Source organism: Ambystoma mexicanum, chromosome 2p (genome assembly GCF_040938575.1).
Source record: "Ambystoma mexicanum isolate Mex_15411 chromosome 2p, UKY_AmexF1_1, whole genome shotgun sequence".
Taxonomy (NCBI): Eukaryota; Metazoa; Chordata; class Amphibia; order Caudata; family Ambystomatidae; genus Ambystoma; species Ambystoma mexicanum.
The window spans coordinates 415,612,437-415,636,715 of record NC_090923.1 but is presented as its reverse complement, the minus strand read 5'-3'; the positions used below and the strand labels follow the sequence as shown (position 1 = coordinate 415,636,715).

General features: G+C 47.1%; 1 protein-coding gene across 1 annotated transcript in view; it reads right to left on the bottom strand.

The window, feature by feature from the left end:
* The window catches only part of ACOX2 (acyl-CoA oxidase 2), a 1,177,957-nt gene that overhangs the window by 557,751 nt on the left and 595,927 nt on the right, over positions 1-24,279 (bottom strand). The window contains exon 8 of the mRNA XM_069643758.1: positions 23,530-23,692. Coding sequence (XP_069499859.1) covers positions 23,530-23,692 — 163 coding nt within the window. The remainder of the gene's footprint in view (positions 1-23,529; positions 23,693-24,279) is intronic.

Here is a 24,279-nt window from a genome sequence, read left to right as displayed (position 1 = left end):
CTGATAACCAGGGTCAAAAGCCAAATAGCCCTCCAACTGGTAATTGCCAAAAAAAGACAACACAGTGATTTTGGTGTGCCAAATGCAAGGTAACCCAGTTTTAATTTCAATACAACCTGGGGGGAAAAGCAAGATTACCAGCCAAGCTCTCACTCAAGAATTTCTCCACAACTCAACAGGAAAGTGCTGTTTTTATAGACATTATGATGTCACAGTTATGAAAACCCATCGCTCCTGGTCATTGGCTCCCGCTCCTGGGCATAGGCTCCCTCAACTAAGCTACATATATAATCCTATATGTTCAATAAAAAAGATTGGACAATTCTTATCTACGATCCCACCCATAAACCATTCCATAAAAATGTGCTACCTCATCATACTTGAATATTATTGGTAGACCCTAAATTACTTCTGTGGTGAAAAAAAGACATGTGCTCATCGGTTAGCATGCGAGCACACTCTCCATTGCATCATGACATGTATTATGTAGATAGAAAGAGAAGGCAAGCATATCACCTTTGTTTTTTAATTAAACAGCCCATATTGTCCCTGCCATGATGTCTCGAGTCTCAAGGACCTGTTCTTTCAACCGCGTCACCCTGGTCTTGACATATTTATGAATAACTATTATTATCAATCATTCTGCTTTCACGAGGTGCGCTGTAATTACTTATCTTTTTAGTCGCATCGTGTTTCTCTGTCACGCCTAGTCGATCGCAGAGACATTAATCTGCCAACTACTTATTAACTTCCTGGGATGTTCAGTCCGTCCCATAGACTTCAAATAGTCTTCGGTATTATCGTAACTTAATTCACCTTGACAGCTGGATGCACACAATGGTATTGTGTTCCGCCATGTAATCACTCCCCTACGAAGCCTTGGGTTTTCACATTCCTTGGACGCTGCTATGTCCGGCTACCACAACATTTCTCTACATTAAATGCATTTGTTCAAGCATGCTTAATTGGGGCCTTTTCTTATAGCTGCTCAGCTCATTTCTCTGCTGTGCTGGTGCAATTTAAAATGGCAGCTGCTTGTCACGTTATTTTCCTCTGTAGGGCACATTTGCTGGCTATCTTCTGAGTAGCTGGTGCATGCATGGCACATGATATCTCTACCTATAGGTAGCAGCAACCTTATCTGCCTACAGGCATTCTGCCCTACTTGTATAGCGAGTCCCTATCTTGGGTACACGCCTTCCTATCACCTAATCTATTCTACTTTAAAACACACTAATTGTGCAAGCTAATGCCTCATCTGTCTCCCACTTGTGTAGTGAAACTAACTATTCTTTGTGCCAGCTGTATTTCCAGGAGAATTTAAAGTGCAGTTTCAAATGTGTCCTTTCTTATCTTATAATTTCATTTCTTCTGAGGGAGGCAGGGGGGCAAAGCCTGACCATGCTCTCTAGTCAATAACTGCCACACTACTGAACTGTGGTAAATTAAGTTGTGTTTGAAAGCTGGAAGAGGCCTAAAGCTTGGGGAAGAGGAACCCTGAGAGGCCTATCAAAGAAGGCAGCCTGATAACAGTGACTTTGTGTTTAAAGATTGAAAGGGGTCTGAGCTTGTGGAAGAGGCCTAGCCAAATTGGAAACTTGTCCTTTTTTGTTGTACTGTTGAGAGTATTGAAGCATGGGGAAGGGAACCCAGAGAAGCTTGAAAAGGAAACTGCTACAATTTTTCTATGGTGTATTGAAAGTTGATTAAGCTGAATGGCATATTGTCATGCCTCCCTATACCCACCTAGGAAAGGTACTAGAAACACTTTCACAGGATCTGTATACAAGTCCTTAAAATCTGACTTGCCTTTCAAGACTCCTGGAATCACCTTTCCAGACTTTGCATACAAGTCCTCAAGAACTGACTTTCCTTTTAAGATCACTGAGAACCCTTTTTCAGACTTTGTATACAAGTTATCAGAAACAGACTACGATTGCACTAAAAACGAAAACACTTTGACTAAGAAGATGAGCCAAGTAATGAAGATCACCAGAGCCAGGAGCATACACTGTGCTCTAGTTGGTTGCAGGAAGAAGTCGGATGCCAGGAGATTTACACCAGCAGACCAGCTGACAGGCAGGTGCTGGTTTAAGAACGCTACCTTTCTTGGTGCTGACCAAAGGTCCGTTGCGCAAGTGCGGTGTCCATGGGGCCAACTGGCTTGCCCATAAGCAAGAAGGAAGCAGACTGCATGCGGGAGTATGCCAGAAGCAAACAAAATGCTTCTGGGCGTTCGCAGGTACTGGAAAGCAGCCTCCACTGAAAACCGAATTTGATCTATGGTGGGTTATCATGTTTATGTTTATTGAGTTTATATAGCGCTTTAAGCCAAAGCGCTTTACAGTATAACAGGTACAGTAATGAGAGAAGCATATTTACAAACATGAAACAAATCAGTGGAACAATATGTAGAACAATTTACTTAAAGGAGGGGGAGGGGAAGGGGAGAGGAGGTAGTTGATGGGGGTTACAATGTCAGTTTTGAGGTCAGGGGAGTGGGAGGAAGGGTGAAGTGGGAGGGGATGGGGGGTGAGTCCTCTGGTGACCTCCTATGCCCCTGAGTGGTTTCAATGTCCAATTTGAGATCATGGGGGCGGGGGGGCAGGGGGATAGAGGGGGAGGGAGGTAGGGAAGGAGAGTTGGCAGGGGAGTGAAGAAGAAGGGCTTTCAAAGAGGAGCGGAAGGATGAGTAGGTAGGGGTGGAGCAGAAAGAGGGGTAGGGAGTTCCAGTGGAGTAGGGGGCCCCAAGAGTTGGAAGCATGAGGAGGCACATGGGGCAGGGGGTATAGTGAGAAGGTAGAGATCTGCTGAGCAGAGAGAGCGGGAGGGGGAGTAAAATGAGAGGATGGGAGAGAGGTAAGGGGTGCCAGGTCATGTAGAGATTTGTAGACAAGACAGAAGAATTGAAATTTCAGTTGTGAGAGGAAGGGAAGCCAGCCGATTGAGAGAGAGAGGTAGAAATAGAGTCTCGAGGGCCAAGAAGACAGTGTCCGGATAGAGGAGTGGTAGATGGATTTAAGGGGAGTCAGGTGAGAGACAGGGAGTCCAAAGAGAAAATAAGGGAGGAGATTAGGAGTTTGGAGGCATGGTTGGTCCCTTCATGTGTCCCTTCACATGTCTATACTTTCTCTCTGATGTGCACTTTCTGCATAGGTGATGCTCCCCATCCTCCTTGAGGTAAATATAGCCTGTGCATGACAGCCCTAGCACTTTTTGTATATTCCTCCCGTAACTGTACATATACTTTGCTTGCCATCGTTATTTTTAACTGTTAACCAGCGACTTTGATGTTTTTATAACCGTAACTGTATACTGTTCCTATTCTCTGCAACTTGTAACTTCTGAAACATGCGCCCGTAAGCCCTTGGGCAAGGTTGCGCAATACAAATAAAATAAATACAAATAGGTGAAAGAGGAGCGGATCTTGCGGATGTTGAAGAGGTGGTGCCGACAGGCACGAGAGATTAGAGAGATGTGGTTGGAGAAGGAGAGAGAGGAGTTGATATGGAGGCCAAGATTGCAGGCATGGGTCGAGATAGGGAGGTTGGAAGGTGGAAAGTGGATGAAAGGAGAGGGGAGAGGGGAGAGAGTGTTAGGAGGGAAGAAAAGCACTTCAGTTTTGCCAGTATTGAGGGAAAGAAAATGGGATGACATCCAGTTTTCTATGGCCGCAAGGCAGGAAGAGTGTGGTGGTGGTCAGAATTGAAGGAAGAGAAGGAAAGAAAGAGTTGGGTGTCATCAGAGTAGAAGCGGTGGGAGATGCCGAAAGAAGAGATGACTAGGTCGAGAAGCTAGGTGTAGAGAAAGAAAAGAAAGGGTCCAAGTACAGATCCCTGGGGGACGCCATAGTTCAGGGGGAGGTTGGAGGACAAGCGGCCACCCCAGGGGACAGTGAAGGATCGATTGGAGAGGTAAGAGGAGAGCCACGAGAGGACAGAGCCTTTGAAGCCGAAGGAGGACAGAGTAATACATTTCAATGAGAATAAGCCATTGCATTTGCTCATGCATTAATTCTGCATTCACCTAGAATAGGCCATGTGAGGAGCATTGTGGTTCATGCTAAGCCATTATGATTCCATGTTTCTTGATGGCCATGCATTATGCTTCACAGAGTCGACATCAGCTTGAATTATGACAGACCTTTTAGCATTGCTGTCTGAGGGACAGACACAGTTTTCACCTAGTTTATGCAGTACTGCAATGAGAAATGAATAACTTTGCTTTGTTTGGAATACACCTTGATATATGCCAACAACTGATACTGCGCTTTTTATTTTTGGTTTCGAGTTACATCTGATGCTGGGAAGACTGCCTACAAATGACAACTAACCGATCGACCCAGATTGACTTGTCCAGATTTTGCCCGAATGACCCAGACTCAGTGCATTCCGAGCTGACGACTTGACACTGAACACACGTGCCATGCAAGGTCACCGAAAAGCAGCAAGAATTATGTGGCATGCCACTTGAGGCCTTGCGCAATGAGTGGGAGCTGCAAGAGGCAGAGAAACAGAGGCAGCAAGAGGGAGCCAAAAGGAAAGACTGCCACGTGCTTGCCGTGGGAGAACTAATATATGTCAGCAAAAGCTAGTGATTCCACCCCAGGGACGAGGGGACACTGGGGAACAATTGGCAACCCTGCCAAAACCGAATAGATGTGAATGAAGTATATGAGAGAACAAACAAGTGAACATTTTTAAAAGAGGCCGAACAGAATAAGTATAAAAAACTGTCAAGTTTGTGAGTGCATTGTGAGGAGCCAGGAATGAGACTCAGACACAAGGGATTCATGGTTTTGGTCAAGACCTATTAAAATAATAGGGGAGGAGGAAATGCCTCTGTCCCTGCACTACAGTTGCTTCCCTACATAAAACCAAAACTGAGGTTCTGTTGATGTCGGAATGTCCAAAATAAAAGTGCTATTCTGGCCCTCCCACTCTAATAAAATAAACTCTAAGGTGAAAAGGGTAATGTCTTTTGCTTTAATGTTCAAAAGGAAAAATGAATAACTCCAACACAAAAGGAAGGATAGAGTTCCTTGTTCCAGAGGGTGCTTCCCTTTCCCTGGATTGCTCTTCCCTGTGTTGTATATTCAAAGATATCAGTTCCTTGAGTTTATCTTCCTTCACAACACAACTGATACACAAAATAACTTGTGTCTTTATCTTCCTAGGATACCTGGTGTACTCCCCTGCCAGGTTTTCACGCCTCGTATCTCTGGTTTAATACAGCCTTTGGCTAGTCATGATACATCCTTCTCAGGACCCCTTTGTGGCAATGTATTTCTTATGCACTCTTCAATCTGTCCTTGACCGGTATATTTCCCTACCAGGACTTTCTTACACACTTGTAACTGCCTGGTATATTTCTCTTGCCAGGACTTTACTTCATGTGGGTTCTGCACCCAATTTCCAACTTAATATCTTAGGTCTGCCTTATCTAACTCTGTATCTGCCTGGCACACTATCCTGCCAGGGCTTTTCTTAAATGTGTCTTGTACACATTGACATTCGTGAAAGTGTCTTACTTTTCGTTTGGTTTCCCTTTCAGTGAAATGTGCACAGCTTCCTTCTCTTTCAATTTCCTTATTTGCTTTCTTTACAATTATTCTACCTTGGCACACCTGCCAATATGCCCCAGTGTCCCTTCTGAGGACCCACTGGTTCTCGCTGGCGTGTTTCGTTCCCATCGCAGTAAGTTGGTGATGGTCATTCAGCGTCTATACTCGCCGCCTTCGTTCCTCGGCTGGTCTGTGTTCTGTGGTTCCTGCTGGGCCCATCTACTTCATGTCAGGCCCTGTGCTGGCTTCTGGCACACTTCCAGCGTACTTTCGATCGCTGACAGCTTTCCTTGTCTCCCTCTCTGAGCTGGACACCTTCACAGACCTCTTTGTGACCCCATGGTCACCTGGTCCTCACTGAGAGAAGCAGCTTTCTCTCTCCACCAGCTCTGCAGTTTCCCCAACCAGCGCCTCCTAGCCCAGGAAGGGGGTAATGGAGATAGGGCGGTAGTTACACAGGAGGGGTCAGCAGACTGCTTTTTTAGGAGAGTTCTAAAGGGACTGCACAAGCGAGTGCTTGAGGGATAGATGGAAGGAGCAAGTTGCCAAGGAGTGGTTGCAGAAATCAGCCAGGACAGGAGCGAGAGAGAAAATGTCCTTGATGGTTCTTGAGGAGCAGGGGAGTACTTGTTTTGTGGAGACTTTCATAGAGCAGACAGCTTTAGAGACCTCATCTGGTGCTTTGGTCGAGAAGGAGGAGGACAGAGGGGGGCCAAGGGAGGCCTGAGAAAAGGTGGGGGAGTAGGGAGGGGGTTAGAGGAGAGTGAGGACAGGATGTCCAATCAAAAGTAAATAAGAAAATCCAACAGAAAAGTATTTTTCCAACAAGAAAAAACTTTGGCTCCAGAGGGTGATGCCCTTCCTCTGACTCTTTAGGCAGAATGGCAAAAGTGTCTCTTTCAAACAATTTCTTGAACTTTAGGTAGGATGGGAAAAAATGTGTTTTTCAAACAATCGTTTCTTAAAGTTTTAGGTAGGATGGGAAAAAGTGTGTTTTTCAAACAATGTTTCTTAAAGTTTTAGGTAGGATGGGAAAAGTGTCTCTTTCAAATAATCTCCTAGGTTTGTTAGATTAGCTTCAGAAGGTTCTTATGCAAACAATGTACTCCATAACATATTCAACTCTTCCTTGATTTCTCTGTGATGGATTCACTAAAGGGCCTTATAACATGCAGCTCCGTTCTAGTTTCTTTGTACTGAAGTTATAAGAATTCTGACAAGGGATTATTTAACTTTTCTTGTACTTTGGCAGATTATCTGATATGTTTCTTCATCAGAAATCTTCTTTTGATCTCTTCAGATTTCTTGGTATACACCCCTGCCAGTAATTGATTCCCTGGTATACTCCCCTGCCAGGTATCTTGCCACAATGTCTTATGATTTTCTATACTTCTGGTGGATTGCCTGGTATACTCCTACCAGAAATCCTTCTCTGGGGTCCTGTAGATGTCCTGGTGTACTTTTCTGCCAGGTATCTACCCCCCTCAAATGTCAACTGCTTTGTGTACTTCTTTCACCTGGACGGCTTATCAATGTCACTGTCCTTCAAGTTAACAACAGTTGTATTATTTGCTGTGTTTCTATTTGCTTGTTTATGATCATACTTGTTTCCCCACATTGACATCTCAGATATAGGGACTTGTTCAAGTTCTGTCTTTGCACTTTATCGGGTCGGTATTCAAAAGTTCTCAATTTATTTACTTGTCTACACGCTTGTCGGTACGCCCAGGGGTCCCCAATGGCTCTGGGCAGACTAACTCGTACTTTGCAGCATTCCCAATCCATGGTGAGTTTCTGCAATAAAACGTCCTCTATGGGACAGCCTCCCGCGCACAGCGGACCTTCTTCCAGTGTTCCTTTCAGCTCTGTGCTAAACCGCCGGCTTCTCATGATGGCCTAAACTGAAAAAGGCTGCTTTCCGGCAGGGCTCCATCTCCGGGAGGTTCTCTGCTGGTCCTGGTGCTCCTAATGTCCTCCAAAAGGGTCAGCTGCGCCTCCTTCCTTTGCCACACTGGTATTCGATTCTCGCGTTTGAGGGCTGCCACATGGACGTGCCTGTTCTCTTCCTCTCCCGTTCTGCTTTCATTTGGACCGCGGATGCCATTTTTAAATGTCCTGTGCATTTGTGATTCAACCAAACAACTAGTCTGCACAGTTTTGGGTTTCTTTAAATCTGCATCAACTCCTTCCTCCTCTTCCTCGTCTCAGTACTTGAGGCTTTATGGGAGTTGAAGTTCATGGGATTTCTAAAATAATGTTGTTTAGGAGTCTTACTTAGAAAAACATTACATACAGGAGATGTTACGTGAGAGTTGTGTGTGTTGGAGATACGAAAGGGATTTTGAGAAAGGGTTTTCTGTGTTCTACAATAAGGAGGATTTGTTGGATGACAACAAGCCATCAAGAATTTGGGTATTTTAAGATCTTCAGTAGGAAGTGGAGAATACCGCTTCTCATCTGATGGAGTCATCACCTGCCCCAGACAGCCATTTCCTTCCATGTGATCCTCCCTCATACTACTACCCCAAGGGCAGGATCAGGCAGTGGCTGCCATCCCCAGGCCACATGCAAGGAGATCATTGCTGTGGAATTAGTGATGACTCTAGAGGATTCACATGGTCTCCTTCCCTCCCCTTCCCTCGTATCTCCCCTAACACTGTGGCGCAGAAGTGCCGGTTAAAATCCTCAAATGTATGTTGCTCAACACGTCACTAGTCAAGCGGCAGATTATATCCTCGATCATAAAACTGACATCTATGCAGTGTGAGGAACCTGAGAGCGCCCACACTTCCTTCTCCCCGATATCCTCTGCTGAGGTGGCGAGGGAAGGGCCATCGCTTTTGGATCTCGACCTTGGTGGTGGATATGCGAGGGAGGACCACTTGGGTAGAGGGGACTTGGGGAATGGAAGGAGGATGTGCTTAGGTGAAACGCGGTATCCCTCACTTCCATTTCATGATGAACCTTCCGTCCCAGCAGTCTTTATGGGATATTGTCATCCTTTTTCCTTTTCTTCCTTTTAAGATGACCCTGGAAAATGCCATCATTATATTGACACCTGGAAGAGGTTAAATAGGAGGGTGTTTCCCGATTCAGGGAAGGTAAACACATATCAACCCCCTAATATTGTTTCAGAGAAACATCAGGCCAAAATAGTAAAAACTGAGATTTGTGCTGAAATCACCTCAGTCATACCATTCTAGTACTGGGACGAAGAAGAGGCGACTAGGAGTTGTACACACTAACATTCAGTTACACCACTCTGGTACTGTGACAGGGAAGAGTCCTGGAAACTATTGCAAGGGTCATCAGGCATGTCCAGAGAGCCTAAATAATTGTGGTCAGGCAATTGAATTGAAGGGCTCACACCTGCAACCTGTTAACAGGTCACAGGTGCATAAAAGGTGGAGCTGCCAGCAAGGAGGGAGAATATATATACTGAAGGGTGAAACCCCTACTCTGTGGGAGACTGGGGAAAGAATGCAACAAAAATCACAAAATTGTGTCCCCACAAGGAATAAAGTAATGGTGATGCGGTATATCCATTACCGATGCTCACCTTATTTTCTCTAACCTCAGTTTGTGTGTTAAACTGTTTTAAGCAAGGATTACCACAGACTAAATCTATTGCTCCTAAGTTATGTGTGTTAAACCTCTTCTTTGCATACAATTATGTCATTAATGTTATCAGAAGATCATTGCTTTGAAGATATACATTTGACACAATGCAGAATCTTGATCATACAAAAATTAATATTTCTCGTTACTTTAATGAAAAACATAAAACAATCTTTTGTGCATGAGCCTCAATGTCATTTAACAAAATATTATCTGGAAGCAGGTTCAATTTTGAATACATAACATATTATAATCATGTTAACGGCATCAGAATAAATCATGCACCGTAAAAAAACAATAATTGGAAACAGGTAAAGAAAATATACAAAAAAATTAAACAATTCAAAAGGACAAACCACTGAAAAAAAGACTTTACATTTAAACAAAACAATTCTAAATATCACAGGACATGAATTCAATCCTTATAGGTAGAAAAATATTATAAGGTTATTTAGTTTTCACCCTGTTTTATTTATGGGAGTCCACCTGTGTACATTCCAAGGAAAACCAAGGAACGAAAGAAACAATTATAATTCCTAGTGGGGTGTGGAGATGTATGGCTAGTGTAAGCTTGGTTTATACATTCACACTTGCCAACCGCTTCTTACAGTGCTGCTCAGGTCAACAAACAGTGTGCACACCCATCAGTCATGCTGGCTGCAGACACTGCGGATTTGCTCTACTTCGTCCTCATTTTCCTCTTAATCTCCATCTACATCACCACGCCTCTTCTCTTGTCCAGGCCCTTTCGGAAGGAGGTGTTGGTGGGGAGGGTGTGGGTGTGGGTTCTGCTATTTTAGAGGCAGCAAGGAGGGGGAAACCAGCAGGAGAGAAGCCGGGTTGGGGGAGATGGGCCTGAGGGGGTAGAATTTCTGCCCAGAAGAGGGGAGTCCCGCCTGGAGGCCAGGACCTGGCAACTGCAGAGGAGAGACCGTGACACTAGGGCTCAAGAGGGCCGTGAGAGGGTCGAAGCTGCCAAAGTCTCCTCTGCCAGGTGCCCACAGCCAGAGCTGCGGGGCATGGAAGAACCCCAGGTGCTGCATGCCACTGATGGCGTCGTGTGAAGAGCGGAGCTACCAGCAACCCACAGTGAGATTTGCATAAGGCGAGCACTCCTCGAAAAGCTCCAGAGACGTGTGCGCAAAGCTGACAAAAGTCAGGAGAAAGACGAGAGAAGTTGCCCGGAGGAGCCGCTGAGGAATTGAAGGGAACACTTGTACCGGGGCGCTGCTGGAGTTACACTGGGCATATGGTGATGCCGGATGAACTGAAATGTGTACAATTAACGGTGAACCCAAAGTGAGGGGCTTTTGAACATCACGAGTAAAAGAAACCTGCTAAAGAAACATGAATATAAAGCAGGTTAAAAGAAGCCTAGGGTTATCGGTTGAGTGACCTGTAATGGGTGGACAGTGGGGTCTGTGAGGAAGGCATGGTATCAAACAGTGAAGACAGACAAGTGATCATAGTTCAAGGGTGTTTATATAACTTCAATGAGTTGGTAGAACACCTATCTAAACCTAAATCTAAAGATGGGAGCAAGCTACGGCCATCAAATTATAATAACGCAGTCCTAGTGGAGTCTGCCAAAATAAAAGGGCCTATACTAATAAACCTATTGCCAATCCTTACTTCTAAATACAAAATGGTGTGGAATAACAATGTACGCAAAAGAAAAGTGTTCAAGAAATGATATGTCAGGATAGTTGAGCAGTTGGCTTTCCTATTTGGTCTTCCTCGTTCAGGATCGCACCATGGATCCCCCTCGTCCGGGCTCAGATCCCTTTTGAATGTGCAATGGGTTTTGCTTAAACCATTGCAGGGCACTCTGATTCACTTCACACAATTTACACTTCAATCTTCTACTTTTGTTTCTTTTATCAGGATACCGTACAGAGACCTTCAACTGAGCACATTCACAGTGCCGGACCACTCTGTCAACGGTATTGTATCTTTCCTTCTAATGTTCATATATTCACCAGCAATTTAGCTTCACTCGCGTCTTTCATCAGACATGTTTAACAAAGTTCATTCCAGCGCTCATTTTACAATGTTGATGCTTGCAACCTTGACTTCAACACCGGCTGTGTTGTTCTCTGTCTCTTTGTTCTTGGAGCCAAGCACGATACCGTTGCCTCTGCTGCTCCTCCCTGCCTTGGTCAGTTACGCGTGAGGACCCTTGCTATATCCGACACACAATGCAGGATTCTTCAGCCTTGTTTCCTTGTCTGTAGTTTTCTGCCTTGAAGGTTTCTTGAAAGTAATGGCTTCCTGCCATAAAGGTCAAAGGTGTTGCCCCCTCTCATGAACCTCTTGTGACTGGCCATCTTTCTCGCCTCACTCAGCTGCCAATTCGAAACTGCTGTACCTTTGTGTGTTTTCCTCGCTCACAGTGTGCTCTCGTGCTCCACCTTTTATCCATGTGTGGAAGTGTATTGGAAGTCGGGAGAGATTTTCGATAATTGCTTGACCTCGCCTGACCATAGTATTGGGACATGTCAGGTACAAGGCTTGTGTGTGAGTCTGTTTTCTCCCAGAGTGGGCTGTCAGTGTACAAGTGTTCGTGCAGGAAAAGGGGGTGAGGTTGGGGTTGAGTTTCTAAATATCCCATTTGGTAGGATGGCATAAAGGTATAACAGGGAGGAGAGGGATACTGCGTGTCACCATATGTTGTCCCGCTCCTGGAGAAACCCAGGCACAGGTGATCCTCCCTCACTGGTCCACCCTCAGGGTGCGGGTCCAAAGGCGATGGCTGCGCCCTGGCCACCTGAGAGAGAGCTCTGCAAGGACTAGCGGGGGTGAGACACCTTCTGGTTTCTCACAGGTCTGACAACTGTGCCTAGACCGGAGATACCCTGTCTGAAAAAACCAAGGAACGTAAAGATAAGATTGCTAAAGTGAATGTGAAAGATGGCAATCGGTCTAAACTGAACCTGAAGGATTGTAAAGTGACCTGGAACTGGTTTTGAGAATTAAGTGACAAACTGAATTTGAGTTGGAAAGCTGGAAGAGCTGACTTCTTTGCGAAGGGAAACCCGAGACATTGTAAACTGTGTTGTTGCCTTGAGGAAGGGAGCCCTTGGGGCCTTTTTGGAACTGTGCTGTCTTCTTGGGGAAGGGAACACCAAGGCTTTTTGGAACTGCTTTGAACTTGGGGTGGGGGGGCTGGAAAGTAAGCCAAGAGCTGGAAGAAGCACAGAACTTTATTTGGAACACTATTTTTTTGTTGCCGACATCCCTACACAGTGTTTAGCTTTAGTTGTGAGGGCAAGTATAGGTTTTGGACACAGACAGACTTATACGTTGAACTTACTGACTCAGACTATCCTTAGTTTCTAGGGAAATCCCACCTTAGCAGAGGGCAAGTTAGGCCTTACACCATCCTGACATTTAAGTTAATCAAATATATTTAGTTTGAACATTAAATCTGTTGTCTGTGTATTGCTTCATGATGCCTTCACAGCGGTCTCGGATACATGGCTGTATACAGCGGCTGGACCAGCACTCACCCGATCCTTGCCCATAGGGTGAAAGATCCTCACAGCTGATCATACTTCTGGTAAGGGGGGTGTAGTGGCATTGACCTATGAAGTCTCTCTGCAAATCTATGAAACAGAGGGTGCCAATGTACTTAAGTGCGAGTTATTAATGACAAAATTGTCTGTGGACCATAATACCACGATCAACATTATTCTGGTATATCGCACCCCAGACAATATGCCAGACTTCTTGCTCCACCCGAGTGACCCGATTCTACCACGACTGAAGCCATTTTCCAAAGTCATCATCTTGGGTGACTTTAATCTTGGATTTACCAATACCTCTGACTCCATGGCAGCCACTGTCAAGGCCACTCTGGCAGATCTTGGCTTTAGCCAGCATATTGAAACAGCTACCCATTTTAAGGGCAGGCCACGGGACTGGGTAGCCACTGTCACTATAAATATTATTGAGATCTCCCTTTGTCCTTGGTCAGACCATAACTTCATCCATTTAAATCTCCTGTGTTTTTTACAGTCTATTAAAACTAAAAGGAAGAAATGCTGGAATGAATATATGATATGATATGATATGATATGGTATTTGTAACGCGCCTATACACAAGTGTTTCAAGGCGCGACGAGGCAGGGAGGGAGGGAAACAAGGGGAAGACGGACAAGCGATCCTACTAGGCCAGGTGTCATTCAGATCGCGCAAGTGCAGAGGTAAGGGGAAAAAGGAGAAAGTGCAGGGGGAGGAGGTGGGGGGAGAAGTGCAGTACAAGGTAAGTGGCATAATGAAATAATAAATGATAAATAATAAATAAAAAGGGCCAGCTGGTGGCAAGTGCGAGGTAAGTGCAGAGCAAGTGCTGGGCAGGGGGCTGTAGGGATACAGTGACAGTCCCACAGTGCAGGGGGAGCCAGGGGGTCAGTGCAAGTGGAGAGTGGCTGGGCCCTGGACCGAGGTCGCTGAGAGTGGCCCAGATGCAGGTTAAGTGCAGAATTCAGTGGGGAGTTAAGCAGGTTTAGCAGGGGAGAGGGAGAGAGAAGGCAGAAGCGAAGAGGAAGGTTTTGAGGTGCTTCCGGAACCGGAGATGGTTCTCCTCAAGTTTCAGGGAGGCAGGCAGGCTGTTCCAGAGGGAGGCCCCTGCTGCGGAGAGAGATCTACCCCCAGCACGTTGCTTCGAGAAGCGGCTGACCATGAGGGAGTTAGAGATGGATGAGCGAAGGGCTCGTGAAGGGAGATATTTAGGAAGAGAGAGTTGAAGGTATTTAGGCCCCAAGCCCCAGAAGGCCTTGTGGACAATGCAGAGGGTTTTGAACTTAATCCTCGCAGCCACTGGGAGCCAGTGAAGAGATTTCAGTCCTGGAGAGATACGGTCCCTGGGCTTGAGGCCAAGGACAAGTCTCGCAGTTCTGTTCTGGATAAGTTGCAGAGGGCGGAGAGTGGAGGCAGGGAGATTAAGATAGAGGCTGTTACAGTAGTCCAGCCTTGAGAGAACCAGGGCTCGGGAGACAGTGAGCTTCTGGGGGAAGGAGAGGAAGGGAAGAATACCTCTGAGGAGGTGCAGCTGGTAGTGTGATTTCTTAGAGACATCAGATATATGAGGAGAGAAGGAGAGTGTGGAGTCGAAGATGACCCCGAGGTTTTTAGCCTTGCATGTAGGGGCAGGAAGGGGGCCAAGGGAGGCCGGCCAGAGAGCTGCAGGGAAGGAGGGAGTGGGTGCGCCGATGAGTAGAATCTCAGTCTTACTGGCGTTAAGGCAGAGGTCATTGGCGGCACACCATTCCTGGATAGCAGACATTTGTGCAAGTTATCCCCCATATCCATGGTGCCTTATTTTCGGCTAACTGTCTGGCCCCAGAGAAAACTCAACTAGTAAAGAAACAAAATTCTAAAATCTGGTACTCGGCAGAAATTCAGAAAATGAAAATTGACAAAAATAGGGCATTCCAACCGTGGAAAAAACGTGTCAATGGATGACTAAGCAAAATACGCCACTGTTGTGAAGATCCATAAAACTGCCATCTGTGATGCTAAAAAATCCTCCTATGAGAAAAGAATCGATAGCGCAGCATCTAAATCCAGAGAACTCTTTAAAATATTAAAAGAGCTTGAAGACCCCTGCCCCATCACGTCCGCGATCATTAAAGACTCAAACTGGTGTATCACCATTCATGATGCCATGACGAGAAAGATCAGTAAAATCAAGAAGGACATTGCAGCCAAACATAGTACCCTGGACAGATCCAGGGCAAGTAGGGAAATTCTAAGATGACAGGTTCCATCACACATGTTTAAGTTTAGGGCAGTGACAGAGACAGAAATTTCAATGGTTCTGCACAAACTCAAACCTACAAACTGCAATGGAGACATCTGCCCTGCACCTATTGTTAAATCCTGTGCCCTTCAGCTGCTAGCGCTGTTTACTAAATTCGTGAACATCTCCTTTCAGGAAAACCCTGTTCCATCATCCATCATGCAGGCTTGGATCTTCTTGAATGCAAAAAATGACTGGATACTATAATTCACTCACTTAAAGGAGATCACATCAGAAACAACTATAAAGGAAATAAATTCAATTTACCCTTATTTGTATAAAAATACAAAAATATTTTATTTCAATGCAGTGTCAAAAACACAAATAAAGCACCAGTAAATATTTTGGTACTTAACATCCCTGTGACACATATCTACACATTCAATGACACGGTAAACAAAACTACAAAACCATACACTTAACAACACTCAAAAAAGCAGTTAAATTCTGAATCAATTACACAGCAGCTAAAGTGCTCGAATTCATAAAGCCTACTCAATATGGCTCATAATATCCTTTGGCTTGGATCTTTCCAATGCTTAAGAATCCTTCCCTTGACCCCAGTTCGGAAAACTTTGCATAACAAAAGTATCGAGTTGCTGCCACTTACCTTCTCTCCTGGTCGATCCGCCTCTCGCGCCTTCCCCTGGCGATGTATGTGTTCAACCCCATAAATGGGTAGTGACTGCCATCGCAGGGTGCTTTTCTTTCTTTTTCTTTCACTTTTATTGTTCCTCTCTGCACTCATTCCTTGGGAAGCAGGGGATGCCCCTGCAGCCCCGCACCCCCCAAATCCCATTATAACAAACATGGGGAGCGTGGGACACCCCTGCAACCCCCATTCGATATAATGGGATTCATTTTTTGTCCAGGCCGAATGCACTTTTTTGTGCCTTCAGCATTTTCTTTTTGACATTTCTGGCCGATACGGAGCCGGACGGCCAGAGACTACACTTTGCTGTTTTTGTTGTGCAGGTGGTTTTTCAAAGTTGTAAGCAAAGGGCCCCCCAAAATATATTTTTGAAAGGGTGCCTGTTTATCTTCAGAGAACCCTAAATATAAATGTATATACATACAATAAAACAAACTGAACTGATTTCCCTCTGAGAAACAGGCCGATTTGTAGTCACACAGACCACCTTTGCTCAGGAGAGGAAGGTAAGTGCCTCTTCTTATCCTAAGGCTTGGAAGTGCTTCCGAACTAGAGTCTACTGTTCCTTAACTCAGACTGAGCAAGGAATCAAGCTGCTTTCTTTTTAGTAGAAATTATGAATTACTCACCGTAGTGACTAACGTACTCCTAGTCTATAGTCCCCTTTCCTCCATACTGTATGGGCGTCCCTCGTTAGGGACGGGAAACAGGACCTTTTTCACCAGGAAATTCATCTTCACCTTTAAATTTAGATGCCCGCAGGGGCGCGGCCCTGGGAGCATGCGCTCCCCTGAGTACGCCCACCAGCGCCCCTCCTCAGTCCCCTTTGACGCATCGACACTATTAACATTGCCTAATGACACCAGTTTTATTAGGGGGGAGGATGGAGGGACGTATGGGGGAAAGGGACTATGCCTAGGAGTACGTTAGTCACTACAGTGAGTAACATATAATTATTCCTACGTCCGGTCCCTTTCCCTCCATACTGTATGGGCGATTACAACTGAATGTAGCCCCAGGGTGGATAGTTGTCCCGATTTAAAAACATAAGTTCCTTAACACTGCCTAGCCAAATACCACATCTGAACTAGCGCTGGCATACAAACAGTAGTGCTTACAGAAGGCTGAGGGAGTAACCACGTAGCCGCTTTGCTGATACCCTGCCATGGAACGTGTTTTTGGAAAGCTACCGTTGTGGCGTTAGCTCTGATGTCGTGGGCATGCATGTTTGCTGGCAATGGTTTATGCTGGCCCTTGTACGCCTCCTTGATGGCCATAACCATCCACCTTGCTATACAAGCCTAGGAGGCCCGACAGCTGGTTTTGACCCCCTAAAGGTGATGAAGAGGGCATCTGATTTGCGGAAGCTCTTGGTTCTATGATATGATTGATTATTTATAACGAGCTTAATACCCAGAGGTTTCTAAGCGCGGACCCGGGGATTGAACCTGTGTTGCTCCGTGTCGTCTTGCTTCTAAGGCGAGCACGTTGCAGCTGAGCTATCCTCCCGAGACTATCCAGGCAGAACATTAGCACAAGTCTGACATCCAGACAGTGTAATACCCTCTGAGCATCATCCTTAGGGTCTGCAAAGGTCGGTAACACTATCTACTCATTTAGGTGAAAAGAGGAGACGACCTTAGGTAAAAATGCGGGGTGTTTTCAGAGCACCACCTTGTCCTTGTGAAATGTAGTAAATGGCTCTGAAGCCACTAGCGCCTGCATTTCACTGATTTGGCATGCCGAGGTAAGCCCCACTAGTAGCTCCGTCTTAATGATAACCAGCCTGATGTCAGCAGATGCCATAGATTCAAATGATTTATGCACCAGGGCGCCCAGGACCACATTGAGGTCCCACATCTGGTGTGGTTTATTGATAGGTGGATACAGTTTAGTCAGGCTCGCCAAGTGCCTCAACCACCGGATTCAAGGAGGAAAATACCCCCTCTTCCGAGTTCTTGTAAGCTCCAAAGGCCTCCAGATATGTGCGGCATGCGTCTACCTGTACCCCTAGTGTGCTAGGTGTGCATAGAAAGTTAGAACGTCGTCCAACGTGCAAGTCAATGGATCAATTTCCTTTGATTCTGCCCAGTGATGGAACCTGATCCACTTGCTTTTGTACTGACTCCTGGTGGGGTCACTCCTAGCCACCTGTATAATGGCCAGGTTAGCCTGTGACAGGTGTAGATGCCTCATTCAGTGTGACCTGTTCAGGAACCACGCTGCAAGGACTAACTTCTGCAAGGAGGGGTGGATCACTGTGCCCCCCTCTTTGTGCTTTGTGCTTTGTAGGTGTGCTGGGCCCAGCGGGAGGTGTACCGGGCCTGGTCCGACAGGCTGAGAAGATCCGAGAACCATGGTCTTGCTGGCCACCATGGAACCATCAGGATGATCTGGAGGTCTTGCGACTCTCTGATCCTGCAGATGACCCTGTGCACTAGGGGTATGGGGGGGGACTGGGGGAAAGCGCACAAGTTCATGTTGTTCCACGGGATCTGCATTGCGTCACCTAGAAAACCCCTGCCCTGCCACAGCAAGGAGGGAAACTGGGGGCACCTCCTGTTGGTGAAGAGGTCCACCTGCGTGTGACCCCACCTGGTGAAGATCCCCTGAAGAACTTCCTTGTTCAACTGCCATTCGTAGTTGTCCGCGCCCAGCCTGCTGAGCCCGTCTGCCTCTAGGTTGGACTCGCCCGGTAGGTAGACTGCCGACAGGTGCATGTTGTTCACCAGAGCCCATTCGCAAATGTCTATCGCCAGTCTGCCGAGGTGAGGGGCCAGGTGCCACCCTGTTTGTTGATGTAATAGATGCAAGTGGAGCTGTCTTTATGAATAAGGATCATGGGCAGGAAGGCCTTGAGAGCAAGACAGATAGCCATCAACTCCAGCCAGTTGATGTGCGCCAGTTGCTCCTGACGGGACCATACTCCATGGACACTGTGGCTGTCCAGGGTAGCCCCCATACCTCCAGGGATGAGTCAGTGGTAATGGTGACCTGAGGTGTTGGTTGCCAGAAGGGTCTGCCTATCCGCAGGTTGCTGTCTGTAACCCACCAGACTAGAGCCTGATGGAGATGCTGTGGTATGCTGACGTGCTCTGCATGAGATCTCTTCTCCTGGTTCCAGTAGACTGAAAAGTGTAGCTGCAGCCTCCTGATCTTGAGCCTTGTATGTGGCACTGCAAGGAGACATGCTGTCATGACTCCGAGCAGGTGTTGGTACCGCCACGCAAAGGTCACTGATCTTCTGAGAAAGTGGCCAGTATCCCTCTTGACAGCTGTGATCTTGTCCGCTGAGGGGGAAGATCCTCTGAGTTTGTGTCCCAGATAAGGCCCAGGAAGGTCAGACTCTGCGTGGGCAACAACTGTGACTTTTTGATCCCAGGTTGTAAAGTGTATCCATGAGGGCGGAGGTCGTATGCTGGACTGAGTCTGGAGATCTCACACTGACTAGCCAGTCGTCTAGATATGGGTAAATGAGATGGCCCTGTGCCATGATTAGGGCTGCCACTGCGTTCATTAGCCTTGTAAAGACCATGGGGGCCAAATTGAGTCCAAAGGGTAGAACCATGAAAACCCATGATCCTGAACCTCAGGAAGGACCGATGGGATCCGCAGTTTGGGACGTGTAGGTAGGCATCCTTTAGATCCAGGGAGCACATCCAGTCTCCCACACAGCCTGGTTCTTTTTGTGTATGGCGAAAATTTGTGAATAGAAGCCCATGCCCCGCTACGAGGCTGGGACTTCCTCCATTGCCTGACTCCCTACGAGCGAGCGCATTTCCGCCAACAGAGTTGCTGTACCAATCTGCGGGAGCAGAGGGGAGGAAGGAGGAGAAGGAGGAATGGGGAGCCGGAAGCAAGTGGATACTACAGAGGATCCAAGTGTCTGTGAACTTTGCCCGCCAGCGGTGTACATGAAGGATGGACCTGTCACAACTGCTTCCCCTCTGAGGCTGGGACTGACTGGAAAAAATCCCTGTTAGGTGCTTTGTGCTGTTTGCGGCTGTGCTGGCTAGGGGATCTGTCCGGTTGTCTGGACCATCTCTCCTGGAAGCCTCTGAAGCCTCCGAAGGACCGACCCTTCTAAGAGCGCTGGTGCCTCTGGCTGTAGGTCTTAGGTGCGGACTTAGCGTCTGTGGGCTATTATTTTTCTTATCGAGTTCTTGGCCCGTTGTTGAATGGAACAGGTTACTGCCCTCGAAAGGCAGGTTTAGTATACATTCCTGCACGTCTGGATTGAATTTTGTCGCCCTGAGCCAAGCCATCCTTCTCATGTCCGTGGCAATACATATGGATCGCCCTGAAGTTTAAATGTGGGCCACCGTGGACTCCACTATGTCTTATGCCACAATTTTGGTCTCCGCCAGCCCAGCCTTAAAGCGAGCCTGGCTGTGGGTGGGGAGCTCAGGGAGGAAGTCAGCAATTTCCAGCCAGAGCCTCTGGTTGACAGCCGCCAACCTGGCGTCGGCGTTGGCCTGGCGCAGGTGAAGAGCAGTGTTAGAATATATTTTCTTCCTGAACAATTCCAAGAGCTTTTCCTCCTTGCCCAGGAGTGCAGAGGTCAAAGTAGCCGAGGAGGATTGTGGCTTGGATTAAAGTGATGCTGCTGCTATCACTGAGGAATGTGGTTGGGGATGTGCCGACAATAGGAGGGGGTCCCCTTCAGTTTGCCTGTACTTCGCATCGAAACGCCTATTGGTAGGTTGGGTAGAGTGTGGCTTGAGCCAACCTTTTTTTGGCAAGCGCTACAACGTCTTTTTGAAGTGGAATTCCAGTTCTAGACGTAGGACGCAGCGCAAGAACCTCAGCCAGTACCCCCGTCTCCGGTTGTTCAACATGTGGCTGCGGGATCGCTAGGTACTTAGCCTTTTCCGCCAGCCACTTGTGAAAAGCTTTGGCTGACGATGGGTGTCCAGGTCTTCCTCCTCGTCTGTGTCCACTGTTGTGTCATGCAAGTCCAGGGGAGCCTGAGGAGTGCCGGGTGCAGGCAGCTGTGGCATGCTGATTTTCAGTGCCAGAGGCTGCTGAGGTGGTAGGGCGGGTCTGCCGTGACTGGTACTGACATGGGAGCCGAGGCTGTCGTGACTGGTACAGGCATGGGAGCCAGGGGCTGAGCTGGACCCAGGGGCGGTGTGGCCGTGAGTGCTTGCGGCTATTCAGGCGGGAGCATGTCCCTGATCACGTCCTTGAGGATGGTACCCATCTGTGGTGATCTCAGTGTGAGAAACCTCTTGCAGAACCTGTCTTCACAGGCTGGAGGGGTGCCTGATGGTATATGCATAGGGGTCAGGCCCCGAGGCTGCTGAGTCCTGGGCGTGCCCTGTCTTGCTGCATAGGGCAAAGTGTATCTGCCCTGCAAAGTGGATGGATACAATGTGGACCAAGTGACAGGGGTTGACCAATCCCATCTGGGAGCTCGTTCCCCTGCCTGGTCCCCAAAGGTGAAAGGCGTTGGGTGAGCTGCCATTTCGTTTGGCCCAGCTGCCATTTCAGTACGCCGAGCGGTGGTGGTTGTGGCCTTCCCTGTACCTCAGGTCAAGGCCTGGTAGGCGGAGTGCCCTCGGCTGTGGTGCCAGTAGTGCTGCGTACAGGCGCCCCCCTCAGACATGAGTCTGGTGTTAGGGCATAGCCCCTCGGGTTGGGAACTGGTAATAGAGCCTTGCGGCCCCTCAGCGGTATCATCGGTAGGATCTTTCGACCCCTCAGCCTGGTGGCCGGTAGCTGGAGTAACCTCAGTGTTCTTGCTGGTCCTAGGACCCGAGAGGTCCCTCCCGCATAAGCGCTACCTTGGGAAGGAGACGCCCTTGCGGGGTGCGGAAGAGAACAGAACGCCTACCTTGGACCTGGTCTTCTGCTTCACAAATGCTTTGAGATCTTCTGGAGGCGATCTTCCGAAGAGCTCCCGCCACCTAGCTAGTCGATTCTTGAGCACGCGCAGAGTCAACCCATTGCACGCAGTACAGCCGTCTCAGCCGTGGTCTGGGCCAAGTCACCGCAGGCAGAGGGAGTGGGGGTCGGACATTGGGAAGGGACCCTCACAGGCTGGACACCTGCTGAAGCCTGCCGTCGTCCACATGAACCGGGGAGGAGATGGTGGTGCCAGAGGACAGAGCAGTACCTAATAATGGAAAAGAAAAAAAGACGAGAATACTTCTCCGGGGAAGAGCGCGTAGAATTACAAGGGTGGAGGCCTAACCCAGGAGCTCTGGTGAAAGCGGTCCGTTCCCGTCGACGGGAAAAGAGGACTAAGTAGTGGCGCTGGTGGGCGGAGTCAGGGCCACGCCCCCGCCCGCATCTAAAATTAAAGGGAAAGATGATTTTTCTGGTGAAAAAGGTTCTCTTGCCCGTCCTTAGCGAGGGACGCCCATAAAGTATGGAGGAAAGGGGACGGGATGTAGGAGTATGTCTACAATAGAGTTGAAATCTTTTGCGGAAGTTGTGAGATGTAAGTGCTGAGATGACAACAAAAAAAGCTGTTGGTCTAGCCACGATATCAGAACACTCTATTGCAGTAAATACAGGGCTGGAATTAGCGTGGCACCTCAAAGTGGTGCGTGTTTCAGAGGAAGAGCGTTAACCTCTGGGCCCTCTAACTCATCTGAGTGAAAATGCGGGTCAAAGTGCTAAAGGGGATACGGATGTGTGATTTGTGCCTATTTCTTGGGCAATGTCTTGTTTAAGTGCCTTGAACGTTTCCCTGGAAAGTATTGTTCCGGTGGGATCACGCTGGATTCAGGCAGAGGCCAGGAGAAGTAGTGTGAGAGACATTGTGTGACGTGGATATTAATGCTGAATCATAAGAGGCTAACAGTGTGACATGGGATGAAGAAGGAAATATGGAAATAGCTTGTGAAAGGCATGGGCTCATAGGGAAACCTGGGGTGGAGGGGGACACAGAGTATTTGCAGGACACATGATCTCATGTGATGATATCTCTCACTAAATAAGAAAATGTGGACAAAATATCGAGTTTTGAGAGAACTATTGCCAGGTCCCTTGCTGGAACCTGTGTCTCTTGCTGAACATCCTCCCCACTATAGCTGTTGGGGCAGATGAGCTCCAGAGAGCCAAAGTCCCAGAGAAGCTACAATAGGTGAAACTTTGTTTCCCAAGGGATGTCTTTTTCCTTTCCAAATCATCTCGCAGCACTTCACTTTCAGAACTAATTCAGTAGTAGAGCCAATTAGGTAGCCCGGTCTGGTCAGGGTTATCCTCCATCCTCTACCCAACAATTCTTTTAACAAGCCAGCCACCCCTTACTGCATCTCATCGCCTTTCACCTACTGGGACACCTAGTTTTCAGGATGAGAAAGCCTGACCTCTCTGGTCTATCACCCAGGCATATGCATTACTTTTGTACCTCTTTCAGGACTGGAAGTTTGCAGTTTCAGCAATGCGGCCAGTGACGCTTACCTAGCTGTTTGGAGGAAGTGCATTGAAAAGTTCACTTTTAGCCGGTCAGGCATTGTCTTCAAGCCAATGCCAGTCTGCGACAGATCCTGCTCCTGCTCTTCAGTTTCAGTGGTCCTTCCTGATGTGGGCATGAGGCCCCCATGTCCAGTTTTACTTTCACCTAAACAAGGGCCAACATTATAGCGATTCAAGGAAGCGGCCTTAATGTTTCTCAATGATTTTAGAATTGCCTGCCCGTGACTAAAATGATAGTTATTCATGAAGCAAGCCTGTAATGCCATTGACTTAATCTGTTGACAAGTGACAATGTAGCTATGCATACTGCTGTCCCCGAGTGACAACCCTCTAGTACTCGTTAAATGTCACACTAAAGACAACACAATAATGATAGGGATTACATGCTACGACAATAGTGGTCAAACAGTGCCAGGGCTGGCATATTAAAATCTGGACGAAATATTGACTTAAGTGAGAAATTACCTCAGGCAGCGAATCAAAGTTGCCAACTTTGATTTTATTATACACTTCGCTGTAAAAATATCCCAGGTACGCTGAAACAAAGTGGATCGCATACGATGTTGCTAACTGGGGTAGCACTTTCTGTTGTTGAGTCTGGTAGTCCAATATTTGAACTTCTGGGTCTCTGAAGAAGAAGAACACATGCATGTGACATCATTTCAAGACAAACCTTTTCAACCAAGTAGATTGACCGGTATTTCCAAAGATGACTTTTAGGTCATATTAGGATTATGGTGGTAGCAATAAACCCAGGTGGGATTTTAAATAGCTATTTTTTAAATCTTAAGCAATTATGATTTAGAAATGTATGGGATATTTGCTGTATAGGGTACATAGTAAGTACTGCACGGGGTAAAATTGCTAATGTGCCCCCTGCAGTACTTTCTATAAACCTTGTGATAAAAAATGCATGCGATCCCAGCTCATAATTAGGAGATGTTGGAAAGCCAGACCTTTGCATAGTTAATACCATGCTCATAATGAGACCATAGCTAAAAAAGCAAAACCCCCAATTGTAAGGATCAGAAATTGTGTGGTGTTTGTCTATAAAAATGTTGTCAAATTCAGATAACCCTGCTATACTGGACAAAGTGTCACAGATAGCCCTAAGAACACATCAACTCCCAGATGAGGCTTAAAAATGAGTAATAATTTTGTTTAAACAAGCCTAATGGCTGCCCCTCTGTCACTAAGCTAAGGACAATGGCGTAT